Genomic DNA, 25,180 nt, shown 5'->3' with positions numbered 1-25,180 from the left:
TTGTCACAGAAATTAAAAAAAAAATGAATTTTTTGCTGTGTTTGTGTTTTATGGTCATTTTCTTCAAGTAAATCAACCACATGCTTTCTTATTTTATCCTTGTGTTTGCATGGTTACCTAAACAGTGTGTATGCATATAGACCATTTTGAATGACAGGTGCAAATCTGTCAAGTTGTAGCTTGGTCAATGATTTATTATACTGAAAATAATCATACCGGGGAATTTGGGTTGACTTTCATGTCATTTTGACATATATATTTTTGCTTTGACGTTAGTATCACCATGTTTAACCGTAGCAAGTTCATTTTTACTGTGCAAGTTTTAAATGTTCAAAAAAAAAACTCAGGCCACAGGGGGGTCAGACCCACCATTTATACAAAATTGATTTCCCTTCCCCATAAAAAATATTATACAACAAAGTACAATATTGGTATTTTACTACTGATTTATGTCAACTAAAGCTCGTAGGGTGTTTTATCCCTCAAAAGGTGAAAAAATAAACTTAAATAATATAGTTAAAAAATAAGCACAAGGACCCTCAAGTTTTTTTTACTATTTTAGGAAGATGAACACAGTTTCTTTCTATCCATCAAGTATAAGTAAAAGTATAATACCAGAACTTTGTATATTAATCGTTAAATCTGCAAACAAATGTGAAAACTTAGTATTTTTTGCTCTTCAAAAATGGAGGTAGAGGTTACACGAATTTCATTTCTGAGATAAAAATATAAGTTAAAGAAATTTCATTTCCATAATTTAGAAGAAAATACAATTTTTATCAATTGTACAAACATTCATAAATTTCTGATGGCACACTTTAAAGGTATTGTATGAATTTGGTCTTCATACGGTAAAAACGATAAATTTCACCTAAAGTCACACATTATTAGTTCACCTGTGGTCTGAAGCACCAAGGTGAGCTTATGCCATAACTGTGGCGTCCGTCGTCCGTACGTCATCAATTCCTTCAAACGACTTCTTCTTAACCACTTATTGGAATTTCTTCTTAACCACTGATTGGAATTTAACTTAAGGACATCCCACCCTTCGTAATACACATGTTTTTCTTGTCGTATTTTCGTGTCGTCATTTCCGTATTGTGTAACAGGCATTCCATTACCGTAGTGTAAATTATAGTAACACCGAGTAAACAATTGTACACGTGCGTGACAATGACCTGTCAACACCCGATATTGAGACTTAACTTGGAAATGTGTAATTACACGTGCTTCTAAAATAAAGCTGATAATAGAAAGACATTAATAAACTCAGGGAAGACACTGACATAAGATCAGACGAAGAAGGCTGAATATGAGGTGCATGGAATGCAGACTGATGTGTTTTGTTTACCGACCTCACCTGTACATATCACGTGCAAACAGTAGTTCACAAGCTCTTGGTCGTAGGCTACGACTTTTGTTGTTGAGCGAGCTACGCTCTGTCTGATAAATCGTTTCACAAATGCAATTACAATACCCTGTGAAAATAGTGGTTTGTAAAATATCAAGATCCCTATCAAATGCAAGTGCATGTGCATGCACGTGATAACGTCATACCATGCAATAGCATATGGTTACATATGTACCTGACATGTAAATATACCATGCGTAAGCGAACTATGGAATGATGTCCAAAGTGTACATGATTGAGAGTAATTTTGTTCCATAAAGGAACAGTTAATTGACAATTAAATATAGCAGTTTAATTTATTTCCGTCATTTTTGGTATAGTTAAGAATGTACATGTATAGTTAAGAAAATAAGTGTCATTGTAATAATTCTATCCCTCTGCAAAAAGTTCTGATTTTTTTCAAGGTAGACAACTCTCATCAGGATCAAAATTATTGTAAAATGTAAAATAAATGAATTATAAATATAGACTGTGTGTATTTGGTTCAATTTTTCACTCTTTTTGTATGACACTATGTGTCCTGTTTGCTTTAACCTTGTATTTAGTGACTTTTATCAATACAATTTCAATAAAAAACGCTTTTTAGCTCACCTGGCACGAAGTGCCAAGTGAGCTTATGCCGTGGCGCGGCGTCCGTCGTCCGTCCGTCTGTCGTCCGGCGTCAATATTTTACTTGAAACGACTTCTAATAACGACTAATAACAAAAAGGCCTAGGGTGATGGTATTTGGCCAGAAGCAAACTAGAATGAAGGGCTACCAAGTTTGTTCAAATAAATGACCTTGATTTATATTCAAGGTCACTGGGGTCAAATATCTTTAAAACCTTTAAACTACTTCTAAATAACTGAGAGGCCTAGGGTGATGATATTTGGCCAGTAACATGCTTGGATGAAGGGCTACCAAGTTTGTTCAAATGAATGACCTTGACCCACTTTCAAGGACACAGGTTTCAAATGTCGTTAAATCTTCAAACAATTATGAGCTCACATGGCAGGAAGTGCCAAGTGAGCTTATGCCGTGGTGCGGCGTCTGTCATTCGTCCGTCGTCCGTCCGTTGTCGTCCGTCCGTCGTCCGGCGTCAATATTTTACTTTAAACGACTTCTTCTTAATAACCAAAAGGCCTAGGGTGATGATATTTGGCCAGAAGCAAACTGGAATGAAGAGCTACCAAGTTTGTTCAAATAAATGACCTTCATCTATTTTCAAGGTCACAGGGGTCAAATATGTTAAAAACTTTAAACAACTTCTTCCGAATAACCAAAATGCCCAGGGTGATGATATTGGGTCGGTAGCTAGCTGAGATGAAGGGCTACAAAGTTTGTTCAAATGAATGACCTTCACCCATATTCAAGGTCACAGAGGTCAAATATGTTAGAAACTTTAAACAACTTCTTCTGAATAACCAAAATGCCCAGGGTGATGATATTTGACCAGTAGCATGCTGAGATAAAGGGCTACAAAGTTTGTTCAAATAAATGACCTTCACCCATATTCAAGGTCACAGGGGTCAAATATGTTAAAAACTTTAAACAACTTCTTCTGAATAACCAAAATGCCCTGGGTGATGATATTTAGTCAGTAGCATACTAGGATCAAGGGCTACCAAGTTTGTTTAAATGTATGACCTTGAATCATATTCAAGGTCACAAGGAGCAAATATGTTTAAAATATTTCAACAACTTGTTCTGAATAACCAAAAGGCTCAGGATGTTGATATTTAGTTAGTAGCATATGCTGGGATCAAGGACTACTATGTTTGTTAAAGTGAATGACTTTGACTTATATTCAAGGTCACAGGGGTCAAATTTGTTTAAAATCTTTAAACAACCTCTTATGAATAACCATGGGTCCCAGGATGTTGATACTTTGCAAGTTGCATCCTGAGATGAAAGGCTATACAATGTGTTCAACATAATGACTTTGTTCGACTTTCAATCACAGTGGTGAAATGTTTTAAAAAAAATTAACAGGGTCTTTTAAATGAATTTTAATCATAAATACTGATATTTTTCCTGTAGCTTTATTTTAGATCACTTTTAAGGTTACAAGTGTGAGTTTTATACCAGGTGAGCGATGCAGGCCCATTGGGCCTCTTGTTATTCAATAGCCGAAAAGCCCAAGGTACTGAAATTAGGCCTGTAGCATTCTGGGATGAAGGGCTACGAAGTTTGTTCAAATGAATGACCTTGACCCACTTTCAAAATGACAGGGGTCAAATGTCGTTAAATCTTTAAACGACTTCTTCTAAATAACCAAAAGGCCCAGGGAACTGATATTGAGCCTGTAGCATGCTGGGATGAAGGGCTACCAGATTTGTGCAAATGAATGACCTTGACCCATTTTCAAAGTGACTGATCTCAAATGACTTAAAATCTTCAAACAACTTTTCAATAACCTAAAGGCCCACGGTACTGATATTGGGCCTGTAGCATGCTAGGATGAAGGGCTACCAAGTTTGTTCAAATGAATGACCTTGACCCACCTTCAACCTAATGTCCTTGTTCGACATTCAAGGTCACAGGCGTCATATGGTTAAATCTTTTAATAAGTTCTTATGAATCAAATACTGATATTATGACTGTAGCTATATTTTAGTCCACGTTTAAGATTACAAGTGTGAGATTTAATACATCTGTACCAGGCTAGCAATGCAGGCCCATTGGGCCTTTTGTTTGAATAACCGAGAGTCATAATTAAGGATTTTTATCCCATAACTTTATCTAAAGCAAATTTTAGAGTGTTCTTGACCCAATATGCTTCAATGTTGTATAAACCATGACCCAAATGGGGAGAGAGGTATTGGACCCAATAATTTAAGGGTGCAACACAGAGCCAATATTTGGAAATATTTGTAATCAGTATAATATTTAATGTTTAACATTTTGCTATAACTGCTTAAATATACAGGCCCTCTGGGCCCTTCTTTATTATGATACTTATAATTCTTGCTTGCGATGTATTGTGTAAATCAAAACGGATAAGAATTTGTTAAGTGTAAAATCAGACCCAACGACACTGTGCTGTCGGTTGACGATGTGGTACCATTATTACATGTTTACTTCCCCCTGAAAGGCCTGGATATTGCGCTATTTCGGTTGTAGCTAGTCTTATTACTTGATTTTCCAAACGATAAAACTGACTACACTGGATGTTGGCTTCAGGTGTTGTCATTATACGAACTATGTAAACTATTGTTAGGAGACATACAGTTACAATATCTACTCGATTTTTATGGTGTCATTTGACTAAATAGACCCTTTAATGTGTTGTTTTAAATTTAAATCTTATTGAATTTTTCTTTTACAGATATCTTTCACGTTATCCCTTGACCAAACCGTACCAGATGATCCTGACAGGAAGTATGAGCTGAAGACAAGTAAATCATTTACGACCCCTAATACAGACATTCATAATAACAATGTTATCACTGTTGCAGACAGCTATTCTAAATCTGGTCACCACAAGCTAAACTCTTGTGAGTCTGACTCGAGTGTGTGTCCTGAATGTGGTGTAATTGACAACAGTGATGGCAACGGTAATAAAGACATCCCCACAGAAACTGATCATACAGTGCAGTGCTCTGCATTTGTTCATTCTGAGGTCAGAGAGATGAGGGAAGATGTGGTTGAAGGTTGGAAATTCAGCATTCCATATTTTATTCAGTGTAAGTATTGAAGAGGGGTTAAATGCGCTTGATATGTAGCCTGAAAAAAAGGGATTTTTCAGTATAAAGATATTTAGTCTTCCATCATCAGATGGTTGGTCGGTAACATTTTACATGCTTGGATGAATGGGCCTGTAACATGCTCAAATGAAGAGCTACTTACTTTGTTCAAAAGAATGACCTAGTTATATATTCAAGGTCACAGGGGTCAAATATGTTTTAAACATTTAAACGACATCTTCTACATTACTATAATGCCCAGAATGTTGATATATGGCCTGTGGCATGCTTAGATGAAGGGCTACCAAATGTGTTCAACTAAATGACTATGGTAGCAGAGTACAGTAGCGTACGGTGGCCATGGGTGATATTTTTATACAATGAATAACCTCTGTAGTATAACATGTATCAAAATTAAAAAAAAAAATCAGCACTAAAATTGGCATATACATGATGAAGTGGACTATGTGGGCTTCATAATTTAACAAAAAAAAAAATCGAATTTGGTTTGAGACTACAATTTTGGGCATTTACGAATCTGTGTCTACACAACAAAAGCTAGCTTTTCATGTAGTCTATTTTTGTACTCAGCACATGTGTAAATATTGTGAAAAATCCACCGGAATGACCTATGCTAAAACGTGAGTATTTCTGTTACCGAGTAGGCGATATTTAATTTCAGACAGGTTTTAAGAAAAACAATTCTACTTGCGGGGGTCAAATTCTGGGTTAAAAATCATGATTTTTTGCATATTTTGGTGTTTTTTGATGTGGTAACCATGGTTTTCAGAAGTCCCAAATCTGGGGAAATCACTTATTGAAAAAAAAAATGTTCTTCTAAAAAACACCTATTAAAAATGTAGTTTATAAATATATATATATATGTAGGTGTGTTGTGCAGGATGAATCCGCTATCCATGTTTATCCGAGACATGCCCTTTATTTTTAAGGTCAAGCCATTTCTACTGTACTCTGCCACCTATGACATGTATTCAAGGTCATAGGGGTCAAATATGATTTTGAATAACCAAATGGCCAAAAATGTTGATATTTGGTCAGGAACATGCTTAGATGAAGGACTAACAAGTGTTTTCAATTAAATGAGCATGACCCTTAAACAAGGTTTTATTTGATCAAATGTGTAGGCTGCATGCTGAGATAAAGGGCTATAAAGCTTTCCAACGTAATGACCTTGATCGACTTTCAAAGTCACAGGTGTCCAATGTGTTTAAATCTTATAGTCATAAATACTGATAATTGCCTATAGCTTTATTAGCTCATCTGCTCGAAGGGCAAGTGAGCTGATCATGATGCCATGGCGCAGCGTCCGTCCGTCCCTCCCTCCATCCGTCAACTTTTCCTTTAAAATGATACTAGTCCTGAACAGCCTTTTGGATTTTAACTTAATTTGCTCCGGAGCATACTTGGGCCAAGGACACTAAATTTTGTATAAACAGTTGGTGTGGCGCCCCTGGGGGCAGAAGTGGGGCCCAATAGGGGAAATAGAGGTTAGCCTTTAAAATCCCTCTTCTACTATAGGGATTAAGGGATTTTTATCCCAATTTAGTCTGAAGCATCCTCAGCCCAAGGTGACTCAATTTTGTTCAAACAATGGGTGTGGCCCCCCTGGGGGCAGAGAAGCAGGGCCCTATAGGGGAAATAGAGGTAAAACTTTTAAATCCTTCTTTTTCTACCATACGGATAAAGGAATTTCATCCCAATTTGTTCTGAAGCATCCTTAGGCCAAAGTGACTCAATTTTTAGCTCACCTGGCACAAAGTGCCAAGTGAGCTTATGCCGTGACGCGGCGTCCGTCCGGCGTCAATATTTTACTTTAAACGACTTCTTCTTAATTACCAAAAGGCCCAGGGAGATGATATTTGGCCAGTAGCTAGCTGAAATGAAGGGCTACAAAGTTTGTTCAAATGAAAGACCTTCACCTATATTCAAGATCACACGGGTCAAATATGTTTAAAACTTTAAACAACATCTTCTGAATAACCAAAATGCACAGGGGGATGATATTTGGCCAGTAGCATGCTGGGGTAAAGGGCTATCAAGATTGTTCAAATGAATGACCTTTACATATTCAAGGTCACCGGGGTCAAATATGTGAAAAACATTCAACAACTTCTTCTGAATAACTAAAGGGAGATGATATTTGGCCAGTAGCTAGCTGAAATGAAGGGCTACAAAGTTTGTTCAAATGAATGACCTTTAATCATATTCAAGGTCACAGAGGTCAATTGTCTTAAAAAACCTTTAAACAACTTCTTCCGAATAACCAAAATGCCCAGGGTGATGATATTTGGCCAGTAACATGCTGAGATAAAGGGCTACAAATTTTGTTCAAATGAATGCCCTTCACCCATATTCAAGGTCATGGGTCAAATATGTTTAAAACTTTAAACAACATCTTCTGAATAACCAAAATGCACAGGGTGATGATATTTGGCCAGTAACATGCTGAGATAAAGGGCTACAAATTTTGTTCAAATGAATGCCCTTCACCCATATTCAAGGTCATGGGTCAAATATGTTTAAAACTTTAAACAACTTCTTCTGAATAACCAATATGCACAGGGTGATGATATTTGGCCAGTAGCTAGCTGAAATGAAGGGCTACAAAGTTTGTTCAAATGAAAGACCTTCACCTATATTCAAGATCACACGGGTCAAATATGTTTAAAACTTGAAACAACTTCTTCTGAATAACCAATATGCACAGGGTGATGATATTTGGCCAGTAGCATGCTGAGTTAAAGGGCTACAAAGTTTGTTCAAATGAAAGACCTTCACCTATATTCAAGATCACACGGGTCAAATATGTTTAAAACTTGAAACAACTTCTTCTGAATAACCAAAATGCACAGGGGGATGATATTTGGCCAGTAGCATGAAATAGAGGTAAAACTTTTAAATCCTTCTTCTACCATAGGGATTAAAGGATTTCATCCCAATTTGGTCTGGAGGATCCTTAGGATAAGTGAGATAAAGGGCTACAAAGTTTGTTCCAATGAATGACCATCACATATAGTCAAGGTCACAGGGGTCAAAAATGTTAAAAACTTTAAACAACATCTTCTCAATAACCAAAATGCCCAGGGTAATGATATTTGGCCAGTAGCATGCTGGGGTAAAGGGCTATCAAGATTGTTCAAATGAATGACCTTTACATATAGTAAAGGTCACAGGGTTCAAATATGTGAAAAACATCCAACAACTTCTGAATAACCAAAATGCACAGGGCGATGATATTTGGCCAGTAGCATGCTGAGATAAAGGGCTACAAAGTTTGTTCAAATGAATGACCATCACATATAGTCAAGGTCACAGGGTTCAAAAATGTGAAAAACATTCAACAACTTCTTCTGAATAACTAAAATGCACAGTGTGATGATATTTGGCCAGTAGCATGCTGAGATAAAGGGCTACAAATTTTGTTCAAATGAATGACCTTCACCCATATTCAAGGTCATGGGTCAAATATGTTTAAAACTTTAAACAACTTCTTCTGAATAACCAAAATGCCCATGGTGATGATATTTGGCCAGTAGCATGCTGGGGTAAAGGGCTATCAAGATTGTTCAAATGAATGACCTTTACATATAGTAAAGGTCACAGGGTTCAAATATGTGAAAAACATTCAACAACTTCTTCTGAATAACCAAAATGCACAGGGTGATGATGATGTTTGGCCAGTAGCATGCTGAGATGAAGGGCTACAAAGTTTGTTCAAATGCAAGACCTTCACCTATATTCAAGGTCACACGGGTCAAATATGTTTAAAACTTGAAACAACTTCTTCTGAATAACCAAAATGCCCAGGGTGATGATATTTTGCCAGTTGCATGCTGAGATAAAGGGCTACAAAGTTTGTTCAAATGAATGACCTTCAATTATATTCAAGGTCACTGAGGTCAATTGTCTTAAAAAAACTTTAAACAACTTCTTCTGAATAACCAAAATGCCCAGGGTGATGATATTTGGCCAGTAGCTAGCTGAGATAAAGGGCAACAAAGTGTGTTCAAATGCATGACCTTCACCCATATTCAAGGTCACAGGGGTCAAAAATGTTAAAAACTTTAAACAACATCTTCTCAATAACCAAAATGCCCAGGGTAATGATAATTGGCCAGTAGCATGCTGAGATAAAGGGCTACAAAGTTTGTTCAAATGAATGACCTTCACCTATATTCAAGATCACACGGGTCAAATATGTTTAAAACTTTAAACAACTTCTTCTGAATAACCAAAATGCCCTGGGTGATGATATTTGGCCAGTAGCATGCTGGGGTAAAGGGCTGTCAAGATTGTTCAAATGAATGACCTTTACATATAGTAAAGGTCACAGGGTTCAAATATGTGAAAAACATTCAACAACTTCTTCTGAATAAACAAAATGCACAGGGTGATGATGATGTTTGGCCAGTAGCATGCTGAGATGAAGGGCTACAAAGTTTGTTCAAATGCAAGACCTTCACCTATATTCAAGGTCACAGGGGTCAAATATGTTTAAAACTTTAAACAACTTCTTCTGAATAACCAAAATGCCCTGGGTGATGATATTTAGTCATTAGCATACTAGGATCAAGGGCTGCCAAGTTTGTTTAAATGTATGACCTGGAATCATATTCAAGGTCACAAGGAGCAAATATGTTCAAAATATTTCAGCAACTTGTTCTGAATAACCAAAAGGCTCAGGATGTTGATATTCAGTCAGTAGCATATGCTGGGATCATGGACTACTATGTTTGTTAAAGTGAATGACTTTGACTTATATTCAAGGTCACAGTGGTCAAATTTGTTTAAAATCTTTAAACAACCTCTTCTGAATAACCATAGGTCCCAGGATGTTGATACTTTGCAAGTTGCATCCTGAGATGAAAGGCTATAAAATTTGTTCAACATAATAACTTTGTTCCACTTTTAATCACAGGGGTGAAATGTTCAAACAAAAATTAACAAGGTCTTTTGAATGAATTCCTGTAGCTTTATTTTAGATCACTTTTAAGGTTACAAGTGTGAGTTTTATACCAGGTGAGCGATGCAGGCCCATTGGGCCTCTTGTTTATAAACGTTGGGTGTTGCCCCTTTGGGGGCAGAGAAGCGGGGGCCAATAGGGGAAATAAAGGTAAAACTTTTAAATCCTTCTTCTACCATAGGGATTAAAGGATTTTTATCCCAATTTAGTCCGAAGCATCCTTAGTCCAAGGTGACTCAATTTTGTTCAAACAATGGGTGTGGCCCCCCTGGGGGCAGAGAAGCAGGGCCCAATAGGGGAAATAGAGGTAAAACTTTTAAATCCTTCTTCTTCTACCATAGGGATTAAAGGATTTCATCCCAATTTGGTCTGGAGGATCCTTAGGATAAGGGGTCTTAATTTTGTATAAATTGTGGGTGTTGCCACCAGGATAGAGGGCCCAAAAGGGGAAATAGGGTAAAAGATTTGAAATGCTACTTCTACAGTTGTTTGACCAAAAATAGCGTGCACACATGATTGTGCGCATATTGTTCACACACCGACCGCACATCGTCCACTCATGGTGTTCACAATAGTGTGATTTAACAATCGTTTGCCCCATTGTTCGCTCCCTTCCGCACAACTGTGTGATTTGGAACAATTTGTTGATCAATATTACGGAATGAAAAACATAGGGAAGGCTTATATGAAATTATGTACACTGTATATATTAATGTAATTTCTCATCACAATAATTAAGATTATGTACAATTTTACAATGCATGTTACACAGTGTTACAGTGATTGTTTACTGTCAAGAATGGGTTTGGCTCCAAGGTACCTGAACAGGTTTTTAACAATTTGATGAGTGACCAGAGCTTTACCTGGCCTGTGCCTGACACATAGAGCCAGTATATGTGATACCATATGACCGTCATGAAAACACAACTGGATGTTAAATATTTGTTATTTGCCTTTGATTTGGCCTATAGTTCCCCTTCATCTTGACGAGGCGAGGAAAACTACAGTCTAGGTACCTGTACAAAGTAGCTATGTTAACCTGTATATGGGACTGTGTTGTAATTTTACATGTGTTGATTAAGGTCATTTAAAAAACACTGAAAACACCATTTCTAAATTTAAGAAAGTAAAGACAGAAAGATAAGTTTATAGATGTAGCTAGAATATAGAAACATACTTAAAAACCAAGTTTATATGTTTAAACATGAAACTGTATATATTGTAAAGCCATTCCTCAATTTACACCAACCACGATTGTTATTGGACAATGTTTGTCCATCATGCGCACAAATATGTGCAAGCCAGAAGTGTTTTTATTGTTCGCACATAGTGCATACACTGTCCACACACCGCACATTGTTAAACGTAGTGCAATCCCATACATTTACCAAAGGGATTACGGGATTTTTTCCCAATTTTGTCTCCATCAATTTGTCTAGTAGTGCTTGTTACTATTAGGGTGTATTTATTATTAGCTCACCTGGCACGAAGTCCGTCATCCGTCCGTCCTCGTCTGTCAACTTTTCCTTTAAACAACTTCTTCTGAAGAACGGACAGGCCTAGAGTCATGATATTTGGCTGAAAGCTTCGTTGGGAGGAGCCCTACAAAGTTTGAGATCGAAAATGACCTTGACCTGTTATCAAGGTCACAGGGGTCAAATATGCCAAAAACTTCAAACGACTTCTTCTAAAGAACTAAAAGGTATAGAATCTTCATATTTGGCTGATGGCTTCCTGGGATAGAACCCAACAAAGTTTGAGAATGAAAATGACCTTGACCTACTTTCAAGGTCACAGGGGTCAAATGTGTCAAACACTTCAAACGACTTCTTCTGAAGAACTGAAAGGTATAGAATCTTTATTTTTGATTGATGGCTTCCTTGGATAGAGCCCGACAAAGTTTGAGAATGAAAATGACCTTGACCTTCTTTCAAGGTCACAGGAGTCAAATGTGTCAGACACTTCAAACGACTTCTTCTGAAGAACTGAAAGGTATATAATCTCTATATTTGGCTTGTAGCTTCCTAGGAAAGAGCCGAACAAAGTTTGAGAATGAAAATGACCTTGACCTTCTTTTAAGGTCACATGAGGCAGATATGTCAAACACTTTAAACGACTTCTTCTGAAGAACTGGTAGTTATAAAATCTTAATATTTGGCAGGTGGCTTCCTGGGAAAGAGCCAAACAAAGTTTGCGAATGAAAATGACCTTGACCTACTTTCAAGGTCACAGCGTTCAAATATGTCAAACAGTTCAAACAGCTTCTTCTGAAGAATTAAAAGGCATAAAATTATAATATTTGGCTGGTGACTTCCCGGGATAGAGCTCACCAAAGTTTGCAAATGAAAATGACCTCAACCTACTTTAGAGGTCACAGAGGTCAACAACATTTTAATGGATTTGTTCTTGAGAACTAAAAGGAATGGATTCATAAGATTTGGCTGGTAGCTTTTTGGAATAGAGCTAACCAATTTGAGAAGGAAAATGACATTGACCTACTTACAAGATCACAGTGAAAAATATGTCAGCAACTTATGAAGAAGAATCAAAAAGCATAGAATCTTATAATAATATTTTGCTGGTGGAGCCAACAAAGTTTGCGAGGGAAATATTTTTAGTGCAATATAATATTTAATGAGAATATTTTGCTATGACTGCTTAAATATTCAGGTGAGCGATACAGGCCCTCTTGGGCCTCTTGTTACAAGATGGCTACCAGGCCACCATTTTGGATTTTGACAATTGTAGTTAATATGATTTCGCTATATCTCCAGAAATACTGGATGGATCTTTCTGAAATTTCATATGGAAAACAGTACCTACCATGAAGTACTGTATCTTTTCCTCATATCAAGTACTTTAAACATATCCAGGTCCAAGTGTGAGATTAATACCAGGTGAACTATGCCGGCCCATTGGCCCTCTTGTTATGCCCTCGCCATAAAATGGGGGGGCATGTAGTGTTGCCCATGTACGTCCCGTCCCGATTCAATGTAAACACTCAGCAACTTCATTCTTTGACGAATTTTGGTCAAAATGTATACAAAGGTCAAGTATGAGTATACTTCGGACATCGTTGTGTTTCAGTGATCCAAGGCCAAGGTCACTGTTGCTATATATAGGAATCATCAACTGATTCAATTTAAACACTTAGCAACTTCATTCTTTCACAGATTCATTCTTTCACAGATTTTGGTCAAACTTTATATAAAGGTCAAGTATGGGTATACTTGTACCTCTGAAATCCTTGTGTTTCAGGATGGTAATAACATACAGAAAAAAGCATATGAATATTAAAATGAACTTATCAACTTTAAGTGTAGTACCTTGTGTGTCAGGACATCAAGATCAAAGTGGTTGTAACTTTTTGTAGAACACTGAAACTAATTTCACATGTCAGCGGGGGGCATTTATGTCTTACAGACATTTTTAGCTCACCTGGTCCAAAGGACCAAGGTGAGCTTATGCCATACTGTGGCGTCCGTCGTCCGTCCGTCAACAATTTCCTTAAACAACTTCTTCTTCTTAACCACTGATTGAAATTTAATTAAATTTGACTGGAAGCATCCCTAGGTGGTGGGGATTCAAAATTGTACAAATGGTGGGGCTGACCCCCCAGGGGGCTGAGGGGCGGGGCCAAAAAGGGGTAATTTGGCTATATTTCTACAAACGACTTCTTCTGCACTGGATATCGATCATATTTAATCAAAAGCATTCATGGGATGCAGGGATTCAAAATTTGTACAAATGGCGGGGCTGACCTCCCAGGGGGCTGAGGGGTGGGGCCAAAAAGGGTTATTTGGCTAGATTGCTACAAACGACTTCTTCTGTAGAACTATGGGCTTGATATCAATCATATTTAATCAAAAACATTCATGGGATGCAGGGATTCAAAATAGTACAAATGGTGGGGCTGACATTCCAGGGGGCTGAGGGGCGGGACCAAAAAGGGGCAATTTGGTTATATTGCTATAAACAACTTCTTCTGTAGAACTATGCACTGGATATCGATCATATTTGGTCGGAAGCATTCATAGGAGTCAGGGATTCAAAATTGAACAAATGGTGGGGCTGACCCCCCAGGCTAAGGGGTGGGACCAATAAAAGTTTATTGCCTGGAAATAGTTGAGATCCCCACCTTATAACCACATATACAATTGCTGAGTATAAAGAGAAGAATGCACATTTGCTTCCGGGATGGCCCTGGGGTCTGGCCCCACCCTTGGAAACATAGTCCTTTGGCCATAACTTAAAAACGGTTGAGATCCCCACCCCAAAACTATAGATACAAATGCTGGGCATAAAGAGACGAATGCAGTCACGATATTAAATAGACCCTGGGGTCTGACCGAACCCCTAGGGACCTAGTTTCTTAGTCACAGCTTGGAAACAGTTGAGATCCCCGACCTATAACCATATAGACAATTGCTGAGTATAAACAGATGAATGTACATATGCTTCCAGGATGGCCTTGGGGACTGCCCCACCCTTGGAGACTTAACCCCTGGGTCATAACTTCGAAATGGTTAAGATCCTCAACCTAAAACTATATATACAATTGTTGGGCATAAAGAGACAAATGCAGTCATGATATTAGAATTGACCCCGGGTTTGCCCCACCCTTGCAGACTTAACCCCTGGGTCATAACTTTGAAACGGGTGAGATCCCCACCCCAAAACTATATATACAAATGCTGGGCAAAAAGAGACAAATGCAGTCATGATATTATAATTGATCCTGAGGTCTGGCCACAACCATAGGGACTTAGTTTCTGAGTCACAAATTGGAAACAGTTGAGATCCCCACCCCATAACCATACATAAAATTGCTGGGCATGAAAAATCGAATACAGATATATATGCTACAAGGATTGGCCTTGGGGTCTGGCATATTCCCATGGATCTCATTTGGAGAATATTCTGCCATGATTGCTTAGATATCCAGGTGAGCGATACAGGCCCTATGGGCCCCTTGTCTTGTTTTAAAGTTTGTAAGCACTATTTCTCAGAAAATACAAAATGGATCTTTCTCATATTTCACATGAAGGTTCACCATGGTCCCTATGTATGTATATTCAATTTTGGGACTAATCAGAAAACCAAGATGGCCGACAGACGACATCTTGAATTTTTAAAGTTAAAGCTTGTTAGCACTATTTCTCAGAAAGGACCAGAGGGATCTTTCTCAAATATCACATGAAGGTTCTTTATAGTCCCTTGTTATGCTTAGTCTATTTTGGGACTGATCTGAAAACCAAGATGGCTGATAGGAGCCGTATTGTATTTTTTAGCTTACCTGCCCAAAGGCCTAGTGAGTCTGAGCTTATGCCATGGCACGGCGTCTGTCGTCGTCCATCGTCCGTTAATTTTTCCTTTAAACTCCTTCTTCTGAAGAATGGAGATGCCTAGATGCATGATATTTGGCCGAAAACTTCGTTGGTAAGAGCCTGATAAACTTTGAGAATAAAAATGACCTTGACCTACTTTAAAGGTCAAAAGGGTCAACTATGTCAAATACTTCAAATGACTTCTTCTGAAGAAGTAAAATGTATAGATTCTTACTATTTCGCTGGTAGCTTCTTGAGGTTGAGTCCGACACATTTTAAGAATTACAATTACGTCATCTTACTTTCAAGGTCACAGGGGTCACACCCCTCCAGGTCGAGGATTGAGAAAAGAATATACCTGCTGTTACCCAATGTATGTATCATAAGAGGCAACTAATGTGGGAATCCCCTGTAGAATTTGGGATTTGCGCCCTCCAATTTTAGGACACAAAAGCGACCAAAATAAATCTGCTGCACCAATTTCAATAGTTGGGATCTTAATATTTCTCTCTACTGCTAACTACGTTTTATTTTCTAACGCCTTGCTTGGCAATACTTGTTGAACGTTCGCCCATATGAGGAAGGCAATGGATTCTGTCCCCAGGCCAGGACATACCAAAGTCCTTAAAAATAGTAGTTGTTATTCCCTGCTTAAAATTCAGCTTTATGGGTCATGGCAACAACTCGTTCAACCGATGTCTGTAGAATGTGACCAGGCGGGATGCTGTGGGTCCATCTGTTCGTCTGTCACATTTCAGTTTCTGTGCAACAAAATTTAGTGTTCACATACATATTAACATGTTTTAGATAAAGTTCGCTCATCAAAGACCATGCTTGATTATGGTCCTAATTCAACAAATTTGGTTTGCACATACAGTGGAACCCGCTTATAATGATGATATTCTATTTGCCAGATAAAAATATCATTATAATCCATATATCATAATAACCGATCAAGCTGTTTTCGATCGTTTTTATGCATGTTGTCTGAACCGGAAGTGAGATGGCCTATATTAATTAGACATAGATTGATGCATATGTGGAAACATGAAAAAATATAAATACATACTGCATGATATAGTAATAATTGAAATAATTTGTTTATTGTTATTTATATCAGCATGTTGGAAAAATTCGATAAGATTTCGTTTTACCGTCGTAAAGATCAGTATGTAAATTCTACTTTCAATTTCAACATATTCCTAAGAACTATCTTTATACTACACTACATCCTAGCTGACGATATCGAAATGTGTCAGTCAATAGGATGAAAGAAGTGATATAATAGTCATGATTTACCTATTTTGCAATGCAAAGTTGTGTTACATTTTGTCCCATAAGCGTAAAAGTATTTACCGTGCTATGCCAATTACGACAATCACATGCCTCACAAGTCGTGCGGTGAAACCAACTTGCAAAGAAACAGTAAGAATTAAAAACAGAAAATATTCTCTTTTTAACAATAATCAAATATTGTGTTTAACGAAAATGGTGTAAATTGTAAATAAAGCAGCGTTGTCAATTGTTTACGACAATGACATTTACTTTGGGTCGATTTCCAGCACCATGATGTCAGGACGGTATGTCCCTATTTTTACACTTTTTTAACGGAGACATGGGGAAATCAGCTTCTTATGCAATAGAGAAACTATAGCTCAAATGATTAAAAACACACTTCTTCCTTCTTAAGTAATATTTTCATTGAAATCGGCATAATTTACTCACATGACGTGTCAAGGTTACCGTGAATAATATTGTGAAAGCTGGCATGCTCGTTTTCTTCTCGGCATTTGTGTCAGAAAAATGTTGGTTGGCCTAATCACAGTCATACAGCAATTAGATAGCAATTAACTGCAGCACATGTTTTGTTAAGACTAAAATGTACGACCAGCAAGCAATGGTCGATCTATTGTTTTCCGCTGACTAGGGTTAAGCGAGGTGTGAAAAATCTACCTTCAGTGGACAGGTGATCATCTCGGGCGATGTACAGTTACCCAGACCTACAGTTGTATTACTTAATTGTCCAGGTGTTTCACATGGACAACTTACCTGAATATTTACCATATAAAATCCATTTACGGCAGATTGTTTTTTTCATAATAAGCGGGGTCCGACCTTTGACCATATCATAATAAAGGATAATTTTTTGCTTAGTTAAAGAAGGAAAAATTTGGTACACGGGAAAAATATCATAATAAGCAATATTATAATAACCGATACCATAGTAAGTTGGTTCCACTGTACAATGTTTCAGGCTCCATTCGCTTGTCAATATGATCTGTGGAAATTTACGCATAATTTATAACAGTTCATTAATTAGTTGATTAATGATTTGTAAAGGTATTCAAAAACCCTAACAATTAATTGTAACCTTCGTTGTCTTATAGTCAGTGGCTGCGAAATATTGTAATTCATCTTATTGTTAAGGTGTCCAACATTTTCAGTCTTGCTTTCCCTTCTTATGATCAAAGGGAGATCACTCTTGTAACAGATCAATTTTGTATGGAAAATAGTGTTTTCAGAGACCCTAAACTTCTCTCCTGTAGTTGATTTTTAGCTCACCTGCCTGAAGGGCAAATGAGCTTATGTCATGGTGCAGTGTCTGTCCGTCGTCCGTCTTCCATCCATCAACTTTTCCTTTAACCCTTTGCCACATGCAAGCCAATACACTTGAACACTCTGTACTGATAGTGCCACGATACATTGTTGCACTGACTGAAGTGTGTATATGCCATCTCAATGGCAGTTTTTGAGAAATTAAGTTTTGTTTTGATTTGTTTTTTAGCTCACCTGGCACGAAGTGCCAAGTGAGCTTATGCCATGGCGCGGCGTCCGTCGTCCGTCCGTCCGTCGTCCGGCGTCAATATTTTACTTTAAACGACTTCTTCTTAATAACCGAAAGGCCTAGGGTGTCAGTATTTGGCCAGAAGCAAACTTAGATGAAGGGCTACAAAGTTTGTTCAAATAAATGACCTTCACCTATTTTCAAGGTCACAGGGGTCAAATATGTCAAAAACTTTAAACATCTTCTTCTCAATAACCAAAATGCCCAGGGAGATGATATTTGGCCAGTAGCATGCTTGGGTGAAGGGCTACCAAGTTTGTTCAAATGAATGACCTTCAATTATATTCAAGGTCACAGGGGTCAATTGTATTAAAAAACCTTTAAACAACTTCTTCTGAATAACCAAAATGCCCAGGGTAATGATATTTGGCCAGTAGCATGCTGAGATAAAGGGCTACAAAGTTTGTTCAAATAAATGACCTTCATCTATATTCAAGGTCACTGGTGTCAGATGTCTTTAAAATCTTCAAACAACTTCTTCTCAATAACCAAATGGCCCAGGGTACTGATATTGGGCCTGTAGCATGCTGGGATGAAGGGCTACCAAGTTTGTTCAAATAAATGACCTTGACCAACTTTCAAGGTCACAGGGGTCAAATGTCATAAAATCTTCAAACGACTTCTTCTCAATAACCAAAAGGGCCAGGGTACTGAAATTCAGCCTGTAGCATACTGGGATGAAGGATTACCAAGTTAGTTCAAATGAATGACCTTGACCAACTTTCAAAGGTCAAAGGGGTCAAATGTCATAAAATCTTCAAACGACTTCTTCTCAATAACCAAAAGGCCCAGGGTACTGATATTGGGCCTGTAGCATGCTGGGATGAAGGGCTACCAAGTTTGTTTAAATGAATGACATTGACCCACTTTCAAGGTCACTGGGGTCAGATGTCTTGAAAAATTTCAACAACTTCTTCTCAATAACCAAATGGCCCAGGATACTGATATTGGGCCTGTAGCATGCTGGGATAAAGGGCTACCAAGTTTGTTCAAATAAATGACCTTGACCAACTTTCAAGGTCACAGGGGTCAAATGTCATAAAACTTCAAACGACTTCTTCTCAATAACCAAAAGGCCCAGGGTACTGATATTGGGCCTGTAGCATGCTGGGATGAAGGACTATCAAGTTTGTTCAACTGAATGACCTTGACCAACTTTCAAGGTCACAGGGGTCAAATGTCGTAAAATCTTCAAGCGACTTCTTTTCAATAAGCAAAAGGGCCAGGGTACTGAAATTGGGCCTGTAGCATGCTGGGATGAAGGATTACCAAGTTAGTTCAAATGAATGACCTTGACCAACTTTCAAAGGTCAAAGGGGTCAAATGTCATAAAATCTTCAAACGACTTCTTCTCAATAAGCAAAAGGGCCAGGGTACTGAAATGACGCCTGTAGCATGCTGGGATGAAGGATTACCAAGTTAGTAAAAATGAATGACATTGACCCACTTTCAAGGTCACTGGGGTCAGATGTCTTAAAATCTTCAAACAACTTCTTCTCAATAACCAAAAGGCCCAGGGTACTGATATTGGGCCTGTAGCATGCTGGGATGAAGGACTATCAAGTTTGTTCAACTGAATGACCTTGACCAACTTTCAAGGTCACAGGGGTCAAATGTCGTAAAATCTTCAAGCGACTTCTTTTCAATAAGCAAAAGGGCCAGGGTACTGAAATTGGGCCTGTAGCATGCTGGGATGAAGGATTACCATGTTAGTTCAAATGAATGACCTTGATCCACTTTCAACCTAATGTCCTTGTTCGACAATCAAGGTCAGAGGCGTCATATGTTTAAATCTTTTAATAGGTTCTTATGAAATCTTAAGATTACAAGTGTTAGATTAATAACAGGTGAGCGATGCAGGCCCATTGGGCCTCTTGTCTAACCTTAATTTTGAAGCTGAAATAGTTGTTTCAAGCATTTTCAGTAAGTTAAAATTATGTTCAGAATTTCTTAAATTTTAATTCATTGCTATTTTCCTAATAAAAACATCAACACATAACCATGAAATCAGCTGTATGTATATCAGGATAGACACATTTTAAAATGTTTCATTTTGCTTTAATTATGATTTAATGAAATGACTCAACAATGATATTATCACTTCCAAATGAAACAACAAACCAAATTTCCAAAATTATCACAAGAAGTTTTAAAATACAGTGTATATTTAGGCCTATATAAAAGCTTTTATTGCGGCGGAATTTGTATCCGACCTTTTTTGGGTCAAATCAATTTTCGTTTTTCAAACGCCAGCGAGTGTAAAATTGTTTGTGTGTCTCGGGCTATGGTGGTGAACTGATTTTTATTGAAGAAAAGATAGAAATAATCAACGGGACCTGCAGTATCAACATCAACATTTTTCTGGAAGTATTAGCCCCGTTTTTCTAACAAAATCATTAAAATTGATCGGTGAAAAATCTCGAGACCATTCATTGTCGTCGTTACCTAATGCCGTAATGGCGGTGGCACACCCGGTTGCTGTTCATCTTTTACATAATCATTTTCGGACTTATTTCTGATGACAGTTCATTCAAAAACATCGTTAAGATCGATGTCTGACTCAATGTCATCAGGGCTGAAGCCATTAAACTATTAATCATCCTCCTCCTTCTCAAAAATGACCGTAACATAGATGTGACAGTCGCCATCACAGCTCGTTGTTGTGACACTTTTCTACACTCATGACTCGCAGTTTTGAAGTTAATTTATTCAAAACTATTCGTAGGAATGACGTGTACAAATCTGATTGGTCGATGCATTGATATCTTCTAAAAATAGTATAGGTGATTTCCAGATAGGTGTCGCTCTCAATCACAGAATTTTCCATGTCTAAGTTTACCGAAACGGCATGGCGTCGAGAGGCGCTAATTACATTGAGATAACGTAGCGGCGTTGAGAAGCGCTTACATTGAGATAATGTAGAGGCGTCGGGAAGCGCTTACATGTGGCAAGGGGTAAAGGCGTCCAGAGGCGCTTGCATGTGGCAAAGGGTTAAACAACTTCTGCAGGAGAACGTACAGGCCAAAAGTCATGATATTTGGCTGAAAGCTTCATTGGTAGGAGTTTGACAAAGTTTGAGAACGAAAAATGACCTTGACCTACTCTCAAGGTATCAGGGGTCAAATGTGTCAACCCCTTAAACGACTTATCCTGAAAACTGAAAGGTATAGCATCTTCATGATTGGCTGGTGGCAAATCCTGGGATAGAGGCCAACAAAGTTGCAAATGAAAATGACCTTGACCTACTTTCAGGGTCACAGGGGTCAAATTTGTTAAAAACAAAAAACTTCTTCTGAATAATTGAAAGGCATAGAACCATAATATTAGGCTGGTGGCTTCTTGGGATACAGCTCACCAAAATTTGAAAATAAAAATGACCTGAACCTACTTTAAAGGTCACAGAGGTCAACAACATTTCAAATGATTTGTTCTGAAGAACCAAGGGAAATGGATTCATAAGATTTGGGTAGTAGCTTCTTGGGATAGAGCCAACAAAGTTTGAGAAGGAAAATGACCTTAACCAACTTACAAGGTCACATGAAAAAATATGTCAAACACTTCCACCAACTTCTAAAGAAGAACCAAAAAGTATAGAATCATATAATAATATTTGACTGGTAGTTTCAACAGATGGAGCCGACAAAGTTTGGGAGTGAAACATTTTTAGTACAGTATGATATTAAATTAGAATATTTTGCTATGACTGCCTAAATATTCAGGTGAACGATACAGGCCCTCTTGGGCCTCTTGTTTATATCAAATAGATAAGGACTAATAACTGCACCTTGTCTTATTCCCGAAGCTAAAGATATCAATCAGTCAAAATCAATATATAGAATAATCCAATGAAATTGTGGTATACTAGAAATTTTCAATGAAAAGTTTCCATAGTGGCATGAGTGACCAATGAAACTTGGCTTATACATAAACACCCTAGAACTATTCTAGGCTGTTAAATTTCATACCATAGCTAATCCTGACCCACTAGCCATTTTGAAACAGACTGAAGCCTATCTAATCTAAGAAACATTTTCTGTTTTGTCTGCTCTTAGTTCTCCATACCAGCATATCATGTTTCAAGTAACTCTCAGCAATAACATTTCATCTTAAACATGTCCTAAAAGTGGGGGAAATGAATTGCATGAATTTGCTTGTTTCCATATATTCTTAGTATAAAAAATATGGAAATCGTTTTCCGCATTTCTCCATATTTCTCCAATAGAAAAAAATACGGAAAAATGTGGAGTTCCGCATAAATTTTGGAGACTTGAAGTGCAGGTTATGACCTTTAAAGTAGTTCTAAGCACTCAATATTCAAACATCATTTTGTTTGCCACTAAAATAAATAGCTTATCAGGTCAGCAATACTTTGAAACAAATTTCTTCTTTATTGCAGGTTTTGATTGTCGTAAAATGTATGCAGCATTTTTTCAGCTGGCTGTGAAATTTCAGAAGTAAGTGCATGAATTTCTTTGTGCAAAAAATATGAAATAATTATCTATTGTTAATAGTAGCAAACCCCATCGGGATTTGGATAACTTTCTTGTGATCTCTGTCAAACAGCAACATGATGTGTGAAAAAGCAAGGTTACCTCTTTGAAACGACAACAACATTAAAATAGTTAATGAATTACTATTGTGCTTGAATATGTTGATAATCACTCCATACTCCAATTTCAGAGTTCCTCGCACTAACCTGCTGCTGGCAATATGTTCTGTGATGTAAGTTTTCAATTTGTCAATAACTATACTGCAGAAACTTTAGTAATGACATCTTCACATACTTGTATATTATTAGTTATCTCTTGGTTAGGAGGGGTCTTTGGCCTCATACAGCAAGGGGTCTATAAAAACCAAAGGGGTCTATGAGCCCGTAGACCCCTCCTAACCAAGAGATAACGATTTTGTCATCCTGACAATCTTTAATTACTTTTACCTATTGCGATCGCCTTTTGTCCGGCGTTGTCCGTCGGCGTTGTACGGCGTGCCAGCATTTGTTTAATTTCCAGTGGAATTAATTCAAACTTGAATAGCATTATCAGTATTGGATAGCAGTTTGATGGTATGCACATATCAGCCCTGACTGACCCCCAGGGGCTGATGAGTGTGGCCAAAAAGGGGAGAATTGATTGAATTTCAAAAATCTTCTTCTCAAGACCAAGATATGGCAGAATCAAATACACTTCATAGATGGAAGGTTCTTAAGGTGCTTTATCCAAATTGTGAATTTCATAACCCTGGGGTGTCACGTTTACCCCTGGGGAGGGGGTAAACTTTACTATAGTTTAATTGTGAATTATATGGTCCCCAGCCCCCAGGAGCCTGAGGGGCGGGGCCAAAAAGGGTCAAATTGACTAAAATTTCAAAAATCTGCTTTTCAAGATCCAGATTTAGTAGAATCAAATATTCTTCATAGATGGAAGGGTCTGAAGGTGGTTTACCATAATTAAGCTGACTGACAGAACCACTATTTGTACATAGTTCATATACTACCCAGATCTTTCACACCACTTTTGCATTACGGTACATGTATTTCAAGTTACCTTTGCTACAAAATGATTTCTTTTTTATTTGGCCACTTTGATAACATCAGTTTTTACATAACTCAGGTGACCGTTAAGGCCCATATGCCTCTTGTTTAGCTCACCTGGCCCAAAGTACCAAGTGAGCTTCTGCCGTGGTGCGGCGACCGGCGTCCGGCTGGCTTCAACTTTTTACTTTAAATCAGTTTATTTGAATGAATGACCTTGACTTACATTCAAGGTCACAGGGATAAAATATATGTTAAACCTTTAAACAACTTCTTCTGAATAACCAAGAGGCCTAGGGTAATCATATTTGGCCAGTAATATGCTGGGATGAAGGGCTACCAAGTTTGTTCAAATGAATGACTTTGACTCATATTCAAGGTCACAGGGGTCAAATATGTGTAAAACATTTAAACAACTTCTTCCGAATAACAAAAAAGGCCCATGATGATAATATTTGGCCAGTTACATGCTGGGATGATGTGTTACCAAGTTTGTTCAAATGAATGACCTTATCTCATATTCAAGGTCACAGAGGTCAAATAGGTGTAAAACCTTTAAACATCTTCTGATCAACCAAGAGGCCAAGGGTGATGATATTTGGCCAGTAACATGCTTAGATGAACCTTTTAAAAATCTTCTTCTGAATAACAAGAAGGCCTAGGATGACAATATTTGACCAGTAATATAGTCAATTTTACAACAATTTGTTTACCAGGTGTGGTCATCATTGCATGCAGCACCACAGCTAAGTAGTGTGATGCCTGACCACTCTTTCCGCATCCTGTGTTATAATAACCTTTGCATCATTTCCAGGGTACTTTTCTTGTTGCTGTCAGCGATGGGTCTGACATACAAAATCCTCCTCCTCCAGGCCAAACTAGAAGCCAAAGATATTTGGCCGCCAGTCTCTCATACATCGTGGAGGTAACAATACTTGCTATGGCTTGTCGTTTGTAATTAAATGTCAAGTGTCACATAAATTGAGAGAATTTCTTACATTCATTGGATTATACAGAAATACAGGAAATCACATATTTAGCTCACCTGGCCCGAAGGGCATGCTTAAGCATGCCTTATGGCATGGTGCGGCGTCCAGCGTCCAGCGTCAACTTTTTACTTTAAACAACTACTTCTCAGTAACCAAAAGGCCTAGGATGGTATAGGTGGTATAGGAAGTAAATATGATGTAGGAGGGTATAGGTGGTATAGGAAGAATAGAAGGTAAAGGAAGTATAGATGGTATAGGAAGTTCAAGTGGTGTAGGAGGATAAAGTTAATAAAGCTGATGTAGGAGGATATAAGTGGTCTAGAAATATAGGTTGTATAGGAAGTGTAGATGACGTAGGAGGGTATAGGTGGTTTAGGAAGTATAGGTGATGTAGGAGGGTATAGGTGTAAAATGAAGTATAGGTGACG

General features: G+C 37.8%; 1 protein-coding gene across 2 annotated transcripts in view; it reads left to right on the top strand.

Moving 5' to 3' along the window:
• Positions 1 to 24,870, top strand: part of LOC110452728 (GRAM domain-containing protein 1B-like) — a 92,752-nt gene extending 67,882 nt beyond the window's left edge. For both annotated transcript variants that reach the window (XM_021501375.1, XM_021501376.1), the window contains exons 9-12: positions 4,720 to 5,077; positions 22,630 to 22,687; positions 22,914 to 22,955; positions 24,578 to 24,870. In XM_021501375.1, the coding sequence (XP_021357050.1) occupies positions 4,720 to 5,077; positions 22,630 to 22,687; positions 22,914 to 22,955; positions 24,578 to 24,692 (573 nt within the window). In that variant the 3' untranslated portion in view covers positions 24,693 to 24,870. The remainder of the gene's footprint in view (positions 1 to 4,719; positions 5,078 to 22,629; positions 22,688 to 22,913; positions 22,956 to 24,577) is intronic.
• The last annotated feature ends 310 nt before the right edge of the window (positions 24,871 to 25,180 follow it).

The sequence above is a fragment of the Mizuhopecten yessoensis genome, unplaced genomic scaffold, assembly GCF_002113885.1.
Source record: "Mizuhopecten yessoensis strain PY_sf001 unplaced genomic scaffold, ASM211388v2 scaffold6859, whole genome shotgun sequence".
Classification (NCBI taxonomy): domain Eukaryota; kingdom Metazoa; phylum Mollusca; class Bivalvia; order Pectinida; family Pectinidae; genus Mizuhopecten; species Mizuhopecten yessoensis.
This window is presented reverse-complemented; position numbering and strand designations above follow the sequence as displayed.